General features: G+C 35.8%; 1 protein-coding gene and 1 long non-coding RNA gene across 2 annotated transcripts; both read left to right on the top strand.

The window, feature by feature from the left end:
- Positions 1-2,529: 2,529 nt before the first annotated feature.
- LOC113326867 lies at positions 2,530-3,161 on the top strand. Its single transcript, XR_003348583.1, has 2 exons — positions 2,530-2,687; positions 2,835-3,161. It is a non-coding gene; the product is annotated as an uncharacterized LOC113326867 (long non-coding RNA).
- A 914-nt stretch (positions 3,162-4,075) lies between these two features.
- Positions 4,076-4,561, top strand: LOC113275192 (cytosolic sulfotransferase 13-like). The gene has a single exon (XM_026524673.1). It carries the CDS (start codon positions 4,076-4,078, stop codon positions 4,559-4,561), a length of 486 nt encoding a protein of 161 aa, XP_026380458.1.
- Positions 4,562-12,693: the final 8,132 nt, after the last annotated feature.

Raw genomic sequence — 12,693 nt, 5'->3', positions numbered from 1 at the left:
TTCAAAATAACAATTATTCTCCTTAATAAATTGAAGAACTGATATCAAATTCTTGGTTATAGAATGGACATGAAGAACATTTAAAATGGTAAACTTAACAGAGTCATTGTGTAATGTAGAACCAGTATGAGTAATGTGCAAACCTGATCCATTTCCAACTCTCACTTGATTAGTGGCTTGGTATTCAGAGTGTAAGTTGAGATTTGATAAGTCAGAAGTAATGTGATGAGTAGCCACTGAATCAGGTATCTAACCAGAAAAATAAGAAGGTGCAGAATCATCATTGTAAGTAACAGATGCTTCTGGTTCAGGACACCAGTAATCATCATAGTCATCAGCATAAGAATCATTGGACATATAATAAGCTTGCATTGAGTAGTCACTTGGTGCATATCTATATCTGCATTCTGGAGCTAAGTGACCAGGTTTCTTGCAGTGCTTGCATTTGACATAATAGTTGTATCTTTGAGGATAAAAATTAGAGTTGTCCTGTCTACCACCTCTAGCTCCATTTCTTCGACCTCTAAAACCTCTTCTGAAGTTACCACCATTTCTATTTCCTCTAAAACCAGTATTACCAGATCTTCCAAAGTTTCCACGATTTGGAGGACTTGACCAAGATTGATAGCAATATAAGATGAACTAGAGTAATGTGGATAATCATCGGGTGGATATGTATTATGTGGATAAACATTGGAGCTAGTATATTGTTGAGCAAAAGAATTAGGTCCTGAGGTAAACTTTGGTTGCTGAGTAGCAGAAGCAGTTTTAAGGTCTAGTTTGGATTCAGCATTAACTCTAGCTTCTTCAGATAAAAGTAAACCTAAGTGCTCAGATAAAGTAATGAGATTCTCATTCTTCAATTGTTGAGTATAAATTGAAGTTTTAAAAGCAACTCAGAAGGTAAACCTTGTAAGATATGAATTGCTAAATCTTCATCAGATACAACTCTATCTATTTGAGCTAATTGATGGGAAATTGAACGAGCTTTATTGAAATAAACTAGCATTGAATCTGAGCTTTTAAGATAAATGTCGCTACACAATCTTCTTTTGGTTTTGATTTATTTTCACAGATTTTGATTTTCTTCATTACAATCTCAGAAGAATAACTGAGATATTTAAAACACTCTCAAATTGTTATAGGATTAGCCGGTGCATATGTACACAGTACTGCCACCCGACAGTTACCTCACACACTTATTTCGCACGAGTGCTCACATCACACATTTCACACAATTACAATCTGATATCCAAACAATGATTAAGAAAAAAAAAATGGACAAATACTTTTCGGTTTTAGTGACCCACTATTGCAAGAATACTTTGAAACATTGATCTCCTGGGTACACTTCATCCATGGTTTAGCATGATGACCGGTTGTGCTAGCTATGATAGAAATTGATAGGTCGTGGTTGTTGAGATGGAATGCTGCTTGCTTTTCCCATTTCTAGATACGATGAGGTTGTTGACATACACTGTTCCTTGTTGATGCAGATTACTTTTGAGGAACATGACTCTAGTTACTTTGGTAGTGTTGGTAACAAAATATTTTTGCATATAAGTTATCAGTTTCCTCCAATGTCTCAAACTAACCAAAGCCAAATAATTCAACTCACAATTTATGAAATTTTTTTTTAAAGAAATAATAATTCGTTATATCCTCAAACATAAACCTTCCCCGTTTTATTTACATGCAAAGATTTATTAGGATCAAAGATAGCAAATAAATGATTCTATTACGATTAGTTATAATTTATTAAGAACTTATTATAGCTTGGTCAAATTCATTAATGGCACATGCCGCACATCTCCATCTCAGAAAGGATCCAAACTTTATGACCGCACTTCACAAATAAGTTGTTGTTCATGAAATTAAATTCTGTAACAAAAGCTTACTCCGCAGAGTAGTCTTATGCCTATCCTTCACCGCTTCAACTAGCCTATACCGACCTATTGTATAGCACAACGTCAAATCCATCCCACCTGACCAAACAGACCCTTGAAAGGCTGGAATCATACTATCAGTGTTCTTGATGCGATGCTTCCGAAGTGATTTATTTTCGTGACTAGTTTGTATCATTTAAATCATCCGAGTCTATTTTCAAAAGAAATAAAAAATGATATGTGTGACGCATCCCACGTGAAACGCATGACTCGCATTTTATCAAATTGAAGGCTGTTCAAAGCTCAAACATCAACGAGTTGGTTCCTTATCAACACCTGACTCGGCTATATCGCCGAAACCGGGTATTGTTTGAGTCACTTTCTAGTCCCACCAAACAAAACTTGAAGCAGTGTACACATGGACTGCACGTGTATGAAACCATGTCCTGACACACTGTCAACGTGGATTCCCACGTGTGCATAATGTCTAGGTGTATCCCAAAGTCTGGCGGTTACAGTTTGCAGGCCACGAGTGGTATGCAATGCAACCGAAAGAAATGATGATCAATTGTAAAGGAGTGAAGACCATAGTCAAACAGACCTTAAGAAATGACAATAACGAGGCCATTGATGGTAACGAAATCAACATGCATTATCCATATATACTTGTCCTTAACAAGTCTTATCATCCTCCTCGCTTTCTCATCCTTAAATTTAAGGTGCAGGTAATGGCAAAGATGAGTTCATGTTATTCGGTTTTCCTTATGTCGATCATCCTATTAGTCCTGTCCCTTTCATTTGGTAAACTCTCTATCTTTCATTTCTGCTATGTGCCATTTTTTTTTGTAAATTATGAAAATAAATGTATTTTGATTTATAGAGGTTCTGTAACTTGACTTCTGTTGTGAATTTCACTACTTAAATAAGTTTTGTTGCATGTGTGCGTAGGACGAGGGAGATGTGAGAATTACAACCAACCAGGCATTTGCAGAGGCAGATTTGATTTATTTACGGAACCAAGATGTGAAAATGGCGCCTGCAAAACCTTGTGTTTGAGGAAGAACTTCAGTAGACTCTATGCTTCAAGATGTGTGGATGATACTAGTTGTGAATGTACCTTTTTGTGCCCTCGGCATCACTAGCTAACGAGGCACTACTTGATTCTACTTCTCTATTCTCTTCATTTCAGCAGCTAGAATATTCTGTCTACAAATTTATTGTAAACGATATTGCTAACTAAAAGTTTTTTAGTTTCAAATTCCAATCTTTTGCATGCAAATTGTTTTTGTAAAGGCAAACAACTGCTGTTGGTAGAAAAATGCATTCCCAACAATCAATTATTCCCCGTTTTTGGAATTCAAGTGGACTTCTAAAAGCCGATTTGTAACCGCGGCTTTTGGAAAATGGGGAAGGGAACTAGTATAGACCACATTAGAGATTAGTAGTGAGATAAGAGAAGAAGCTGTAGATATAGTTAGGTTTTCTGCAACTATGGTTTAATTATGGGTTAGCTGACGTCATGAAATGCTAAATGCTCTTGGTGCTGCTAAATCAAATATGACCTGGCTATGGTAGGGATAACCTTTTTTTTTTTCCCAACCACCGTGGACAATTGGTTATGCTACCTTTACAGGGGAGTGGAGGTGGTTGGGTGCTTTTGGGCGGGGTGTCTTTTTTTGTTTTGGCTGGGGAGGGGTCATGGCGGCATCTTTTAGAGAGTGGAGGTTGTTGGGTGTTTTTGGATTACCCTATAGCATGCGACTTTGTGCATCAAAAAACTCAGAAACTAGCTCAGCTTAAGCGTAAGGATTTTTTTCAAAAAACTCGAGAGTTGATGCAATTGGTATTCATCTATGGATCCACAGCCACAAAAAGTAACTGAAACATTTCATCAAGATGGAGATCTAATGAGCAATGGGACTAAAGATCTGCTACCAACTTTACCAAGAGAAGATTGTTGCTTTTTTTGATCATATTTATCAATACCAAGGCTTTTGGTACATTGAGTTATACTTGCTAGGTTCGTTGAGGTTACAACAACACTTTACAGTCTCAAGAGAATGATCTATGTTTAGCCTCAGCTCCTAAATCTGGAACTACTTGGTTGAAGGCGATGGTTTTCGCGATTGTGAATCGGCGACACTATCATAGTAATGCTGATAACCACCCTCTCCTCATAAAAAACCCACATGAATTTGTACCACATCTCGAAAGACCATGAAGAACCTGCAGATCTTGCTGAAGATGGTGGTAGCAGATTGTTGGCTATGCATATGCCGTACACATCATTGCCGGAACCGATTAAAGCTGTCGACTCAAAGTCTAAGATTGTTTATGTTTATAGAGATCCTAAAGACACTTTGATTTCATTTTGGCACTTCTTTAACAAAATTAGAGTCAAGAACCCAAAACCAATTTCACTTCAAATTGTTTACGAGAAGTTTTGCAAAGGTGTTAATGTGGGTGGACTATTATGGGACCATGTTTTAGGGTACTGGCATGAAAGCTTGAAAAGACCTGAAAAGGTTTGTTGCGTGAAATATGAGGAAATGAAAAAAGAGCCCAAACTACATTTGATGAAACTGGCTGAATTCTTGGGTTATCCATTTTCGAGCGACGAAGAGAAACAAGGAATAGTAGATGAAATAGTTAAGTCTGTAGCTTTGGAAATTTAAGAGATGCGAACAAGGATGGGAAAATCCCGAGCGGAGTTGAAAAGAGTTCTTATTTCCGAAAGGGGGAGACAGGAGACTATGTGAACTATCTAACTCCAGAAATGATTGAGCGTTTAGATCAAATCACTGAAGAGAAATTTCGTGACTCTGGTTTACAATATTAGATTTGGTACGTCGGAGGAACTAGTTCGTAAGTGTGACTCTATTTAGTATTTGATATGTGTTTGAAATTCGTCGGTAATTTAATTTTCATTTTCATTTTCATTTTCGTTGTATTTTTATTTTTTTAAAGCACAAAATTTAGTTTTCTTACCTCCTAAATCAAAATAGTATCATCATATCGTCCATCAGTTTAGAATCTTTATACATTGAGGAAAAGTTATTCCATAAGTGAGGCTTAGGCTTTGGGTACCTTTTCATCTGTGAAAACATCCTCTACACAGCTGCTTTCTTAACCTGCCTGTGAGTTGCGTTTTTGCGACTTTAACATCGTACTCATTACCAATATCCATTATGGATAGGTCGAATGCAACTTGTGTATGAGACATTGTCACCTCGATGATGCTAATGTATGACGGAGTGATGCAACGCATATACACATTCCAGAAGATTCCACATAGAAGCTTGGCTTCTAAGTTTTTCCTAGTTTATGTCTTTCCCTATTTCAGTATTCTTTTAGATTTTCTTCTTGTTTCAAGTTTTCTAGTTTAGTTATTTGCTCAAGCCTATATAAAGGCTAGTCTTATTATTGTTTCAGACACACTTATAATCGATTATTATCAAAACTATCTCCTTCTTCATCTACTTTTCTCTGTTTCTTCTTCTTCTTATTCAATTCTCTTCTTTCTTAACCTACAACAATCTCTGCATTGCTTTCTTTCTCTAATACCACATCAATTGGTATCAGAGCTTAGTTTAGGTTTTTCAACTTTTACTAGATCCTGTTTAAATCGCTTCCACAACCTTACTTTCTTACAAAAAAAAAATCATCTATGGCTAGCACCGTTACTCAAGAAGCTTTTGACGCTGCTATCACCAAGCTTACCTATCTTATTACTGCAAGTACGACTGCTAGTAATTCTGCTAATGCTGGTATAGCTACAATTAACACCAACATTACTACGCTTTCAGATAACTTATCAAAGTTAGAAAAAAATTTCTTTGAACAGTTTAACAGTACTGAAAAGAAGTTTGAAGATATTCATCTGATTCTAGATAAATTTGTCACTACTCGTAAGATTAAAGATGAAGAAACTATAAAACTCCTGGTTGAAGCAAAGAAACCATCATCATCAAAGAAGAATTCGTTTGTGCACAAAGATGATATTCCTGATGACATTATGCAAAAGATTAAAATAACTCTACAACACGAAGGATTTATTGGTTGTACCCAAAATAAGGGTTCTATTATTCAAACTCATGACAGTGAGGATGAAAATAATGAAGAAGAACATCAAGAAAAGATTTGGATTGAAGACAAAAGGCTTTAGTCTTCACAAAACCCTTACAGTTCTCTACCCAAATACAAATTGAAGGCTGATATCCCAAGTTTTAATGGTAGTTTCAGAATTGAAGAGCTTTTAGATTGGTTTTATGAAGTTGAGTCTTTCTTTCAATTTATGGAGATTCCAGATCATTCTAAAGTTCGACTTGTTGCATATAAACTTAAAGGAGGTGCTGCTGCTTGGTGGGAAAGATTGTGTGATGACAGAGTGAACTCTTCTAAGCCTCTTATTCGTACTTGGGATCGCATGCGCAAGTTATTGCGAGCTAAATTTCTTCCAAAAGATTACAAACAACAGTTGTTTATTAGACTTCAACACTATAGACAAGGAGCAAGGTTAGTCGAGGAATATGTCGCAGAATTTTTTAATCTTCTTGCTCGGAATGAACTGCATGAATCAGAAGAACAACTAGTAGCAAGATTTGTGGAGGGTTCGAATACTTTAATTCAATAAGGAATGGTTCAGTCAGTATTCACCATGGTTGTAGCTATTCAACAGGCGATTAAAATTGAACGTCGACTCCTTCGTTCATCTAAGATCTCCCAACCTAGACAAAGTCATTCCCAAGGTAATTACAGACCTAATACTTCTTCTCCAAATTTTTCTCAAGAATTTCGTCCAATGTATTATTCAAAGTCTTCGTATCAAGATGATAATAGACATGCTTATCGTAAACCAACCTCTACTACACCTTACATGCCTCCTCCTTTGAATATTGCACCTATTTTGCCAACTACAATGGAGATTCAAGATGTTCAACAGACTCAAGTTCAACAAAATCGAACTGCTGCTACTTCTGGAAATCGTTTTCCTAGCAGAAATCAACAACAATTTCCACCACAACAACAAAAAAATAATGCTTATGCCAAGTTTCGAGGAGACAAGTGCAATAAATGTCTACAACCTGGACATACGTCTAGTGAATGTTGGAAAATTAATGCTTGTATTGGAGATACTCAGTTCATTAATGAAGTCAATGATCATTTTAATGAACTCGATGAAGAAGATTCACCTGAAACTCAAGATGAAGACGAATTTGTTGGTATGATTCGTCTACTTCTTCTTACACAACCATGTCTTTATCAAAGGCACAGTATTTTTCAATCAAAGTGCTATATTGGTGGTAAAATTTGTAATATGATCATTGATGGTGGAAGTGTTGAAAATTATGTTGCTACTCACGTGGTTAAAAAGCTTGGTCTTCCAGTGCATCCTCATCCAGCGCCTTACTCTGTAGGATGGGTTAATAAATCAACTACTCAAGATATTACTTACCAGTGCTATGTAACTTTCAAATTTGAAGGTTATGAAGATTCAGTTTTTTTTTTTTGCGATGTTATTGATATGACTGCAACACATCTTCTTCTTGGTCGACCCTGACAGTATGATATTCAAGCAGTACACAATGGTTTCGATAATACTTATACTTTCAATCATAATGGGAAAACAAAAATTACGTGTCCATCAAAATCATTTACAGATATTCGAGAATGTTGTGAATAAAAAACAAGTGCTATTGTAGCTACTATAGTCCATTCTTTACAACAAATGCATTCTTTGAACTCCCATGAAGAATCTAAACCTATGATTGAGTTATCTGACAAATTTCAGCCTTTGTTAACTCATTATAGTTTTTTATTTCCAGATGAATTACCAACTACTCTACCACCATTAAGGGATATTCAGCATTGTATTGATTTCATTCCAGGAGCCTCTCTACCTAATCAAGCACATTACAGGTTGACTCCTACAGAACATGAAATTTTGCAAGGACAAGTAAAAGATTTACTTCAAAAAGGATTAATACGACCTAGCACCAGCCATTGTGCTTGCCCTGCTTTCTTCGTCAGCAAAAAGGATGGTGGATGGAGGATGTGTATCGATTGCAAAAGTTTAAATCGAATTACAATTCCTTATAGATTTCCTATACCTCGTATTTAAGACATGATCGATTTGCTTTCGGGTTCTATTATCTTCACAAAATTGGATCTACACAGTGGATACCATCAGATAAGAATTCGAGAAGGAGATGAATGGAAGACAACATTCAAGACTCGTGAAGGTTTATATGAATGGCTTGTCATGCCATTTGGACTATCTAATTCACCAAGTACATTTATGCGACTCATGAATCAGGTTCTCCAACCCTTTCTTTGTAAATTTGTTATTGTGTATTTTGATGACATTTTTATTTTTATCCGAAGTGAGCAAGAACATCTTGATCATCTGTCACAAGTATTTCAAGTACTTGCTGATAACTACTTATATGTTAATATGAAGAAGTGCACATTCATGGCTTCATCAGTAACATTTCTGTGGTATGTGATATCTAATGAAGGCATACATGTCGATCCTTCTAAAGTTCAAGCAATTAAAGAATGGCCAGTTCCTACCTCTATTCGAGATGTACAAAGTTTTCATGGCTTGGCTTCCTTTTATAGAAGATTTGTGAAGAATTTTAGCATTATTTCTGCATTACTAACTGACTGCCTCAAGAAAGAGAAGTTTGAATGGACAGAAGCAATGGACATAAGCTTTAATACTCTGAAGGAAAAACTTTGTATTGTACCAATTCTTGTTTTACCAAATTTTGACAAACCTTTTGAGATAGATTGCGATGCTTCTATTGTTGGAATTGACGCCGTTTTATCACAGAAGGTCATCCAATAGCATACCACAATGAAAAGAATTCAGAGACACAAAAGAAGTGGTCTAACTATGAATTGGAGTTACTTTCCCTTGTCCAAGCCCTGAAACAATGACATACTTATCTAATACATAGAGAATTCGTTGTCAATACTGACAACCATGCACTGAAATTTTTGAACACTTCTGTTAAAGTTAACAGAATGCATGATCGATGGCTAGCTACAATCAACAAATACACATTTTCTGTTTAGCACAAAAGTGGTAAGTTGAATCAAGTTGCAGATGCTTTAAGTAGAAGACGTCATCTACTAACAACAATTCGTAATGAGAGTTTTGCATTTGATTACATCAAAGACATTTATCTTGAAGATGATGATTTCAGTAAATTATGGAACCAATGAAGTTCTCAAAGTCATGAAGTTGATGATTTTCTAATACAAGATGGTTTTCTTTTTAAAGGTAACCGTTTATGTATTCCAAAAGGTTCTCTATGCTTACATCTTCTGCGTGAATTACATGGTAGTGGTCTTGGTGGTCACTTTGGAAGAGATAAAACCATCGCACTTGTAGAAGAAAGGTTTTATTGGCCTTCTTTAAAGCGTGACGCACAAAAATTTGTACAAAAGTGCATGGTCTGTCAGAGAGCTAAGGGTACCATTCAAAATAAAGGACTTTATACTCCATTACCAGTTCCTGATGCACCCTGGGTTGATATAAGTATGGATTTTATACTTGGTTTACCTCGTACTGCTAGAGGTAATGATTCTATAATGGTCGTAGTTGATCGTAATTCTAAAATGGCTCACTTTATTGTTTGTAAGAAGTCCACTGATGCATCGAATGTTGCTTCCTTATTCTTCAAAGAAATGGTACGCTTACATGGAGTGCCAAAATCCATAACTTCTGACAGAGATACTAAGTTCTTAAGCTACTTTTGGAAGACTCTATGGATGCGCTTAGGGACTGCCTTACAGTTTAGCACAACTTCACATCCGCAAACTGATGGCCAAACAGAAGTAGTGAATCGTCCACTTGGTAATCTCATTCGAGCTAAATGCATGGACAATAGCAAGCAATGTGATATACTACTACCTCATATGGAGTTTGCTTTCAATACTTCAATTAATCGTTCTACAGGAAGAACACCATTTGAAATTATGTATTCTAAAGTTCCCAATCATACACTTGACTTGGTGGTATTACCTAACATTGCGAGTACAAGCACATCTGCAGATTCTTTCATTGACAAGGCTACTGAACTACATAATTCAGTAAAGACTAAGCTGGAACAATCTAATTTAAAGTATAAAGAAAATGTTGATAAACACAAGAGATTGAAGACTTTCAAAGAAGATGAGTTAGTAATGATACACCTTAGAAAGGAAAGATTTCCAGTGGGAACTTACAACAAAACCAAGATGAAGAAGTATGGTCATTTCAAGGTTTTAAAGAAGATCAGTGATAATGCATATATTATTGATCTGCCAAGTGACTGGAATATTTCAAACACATTTAATGTGCAGGAAATTTTCACTTTTCATGCTGACAATGAACTGCTGATTTGCACATACACTTCGAGGACGAGTTTCATTCAAGAAGGGGGATTGATGCAGGGCATATACACATTCCAGAAGATTCCACATAGAAGCTTGGCTTCTAAGTTTTTCCTAGTTTATGTCTTTCCCTATTTCAGTATTCTTTTAGATTTCCTTTTTGTTTCAAGTTTCCTAGTTTAGTTATTTGCTCAAGCCTATATAAAGGCTAGTCTTATTATTGTTTTAGACATATTTATAATCGATTATTATCAAAACTATCTCCTTCTTCGTCTACTTTTATTTGTTTCTTCTTCTTCTTATTCAATTCTCTTCTTTCTTAACCTATAACAATCTCTACATTGCTTTCTTTCTCTAATACGACATCACAGAGTGAGCCAGAAAGAAAACTAACACGCTAAGGCAGTCGTAGTTCTCTTCTCAATAAAGGATTCTTTTTGGTAAAATTCAATATCTATTTTGAATAGTTCTCAATTATGGTTTCCATAAGTTGAGCAACAAATGGTGAGATTTAACGAAACATCAAATAGTTCTTTATTTTGTAACACGAGAGATCAAATTGCTTATACGCGAAGCAACAAGTTAATACTTCTGCTATAATATGGAGTCGTTTTTGGACTTCAATGGGGCTTCTAAAAATGTCGTCCCAGTGGAACATAATCCTCCGGATATTTCCTTAGACGTTACGCGTGAAAATTTCATACCATTAAAAATGAAAAAACAGAACTCTAGCAGTCTGATCATAGACATGCTAGTTGATATACTTATTCTATTTGATTCAAAAAGGTGCAAGTTAACTTTTCTAATTTTCATTAAGAATATACAGCTTCCCATCACTAGTTGGTGGGAGATTCAGATTTTTTTTTGGTACCCTTCACTGGTTCAGCTTTTATTTGTAAACAAAGTTTTATTACCTCTCACAGGTTTGATATTAGAACTCAAAATTTGTGCTCTGGATCACTTGACCTTGAGTTCATTGGTCATTTGCTGGAGAAGTTGACCTCTTATTAATACGCGTTTTGAGTTTTCTCCGACATCCCAAACCATTCAAATCCAGTTGTTTACATAGAATTTAATAATACAGATTCATGAACACAACCTATTAAGGTTTTAGTGTTTGCAATTACATAGTATGATCAAAGATAACAATTGAGTGACCAAAATACACTAAATTTTATTACTATTACGTATACAAACTATTTATAACCAAAATGTTACAATATAAAAGTTAGGATACGCTAGCTCATGAATGAAACATCTCGCTGCAAAATCAGAATTCCATAATCGCACATCACCAAGTAAGTTACTGGTTATGAAACTTAAAATCTGGATGTGAATGTACTGTTGTTGCACCTTCACACCCATTTTCAATGAGAATTTCACTTAAGTTTTATTGCATGTGTGCGCAGAAGGAGGGAGATGTGAGAATTACAACCAGCCAGATGTGAAAATGGCGCTTATAAAATCTAGTATTCGAGGATGGAGTTTGGTAGACTATGCTTTGAGATGTGCGGGATGATCATTTTTTTTTCCTGAAGGTAAGATGTGCGGATGATAGTTGCGAATGTATATATCTGTATCCCGTGACTAGTCATCACTAGCTAACGCGTAAAACTACCTTTACATTTGTAATTTGAGCGAAGAGCACTATTTTACTTCTTTGTCCTATTCATTTCAACACCTAGGATATTTTGTTTAGAGATAAATGACATTTCTAAAGGTTTTTAATGTCAAATGCTTATCCTGTACATGCTAATTATTGCTATGAAGGCAAACGATGGCTGTAGTCTAAACGCAACTGGAAGCTTTTGTTTTCTCAAATATCCAAGCCATTCGTATCCAGGTGTATAAATTAGTCTTCACTAGTTCAGACAGATTACACACAACCCTTTCCCATATTCCCCAAACCACATCAACTCGTTTGAATTCGTTGATACATTTACAACTATACAACCTTCGGTTGCACCCTGCTTTCAAGTCTTAACTACATGCGATAATATATTATGCTCAAAGATAACAACCAAATGGTGTTTTAATTTTCATGACTAGTTTGCATCATTTAAGTTATGATCATTTTAGAGGTTTTTTTTCCCAAAGGAAAAGAATTTATTATCATCATCTGATCAGTCTTTCGAAAGAAATAAAAAATGATCTGGCTGACTCATTCCACGTAAATCCCATGTATCCTAATTCATCATATTGAAGTCTGTTCAGTTCAAAGCTCAAACCCGACAACTGTCCATGTGGGATGCCCACGTGTGCACAACTTCAAATCTGACGTTTAGAGTTTGCAGGCCACGACTGACTAGTGGTACGCAGTGCAACAGAAACAAACGATGAATCATAAAGAAGGAGCGAAGGCCATAGTCAAACAATCCTTGAGAAATGACAAGAACAAGGCCATCGAAGGTAACGAAATCATATC

The sequence above is a fragment of the Papaver somniferum genome, chromosome 1, assembly GCF_003573695.1.
Source record: "Papaver somniferum cultivar HN1 chromosome 1, ASM357369v1, whole genome shotgun sequence".
Taxonomy (NCBI): Eukaryota; Viridiplantae; Streptophyta; class Magnoliopsida; order Ranunculales; family Papaveraceae; genus Papaver; species Papaver somniferum.
The sequence above is the reverse complement of the archived record's forward strand: the minus strand, read 5'-3'. Positions and strand labels throughout refer to the sequence as shown.

What these genes read in the sequence shown, in the direction of transcription:
- LOC113275192 (XM_026524673.1), top strand. Translation starts at nt 4,076, where the DNA reads ATGAATTTGTACCACATCTCGAAAGACCATGAAGAACCTGCAGATCTT.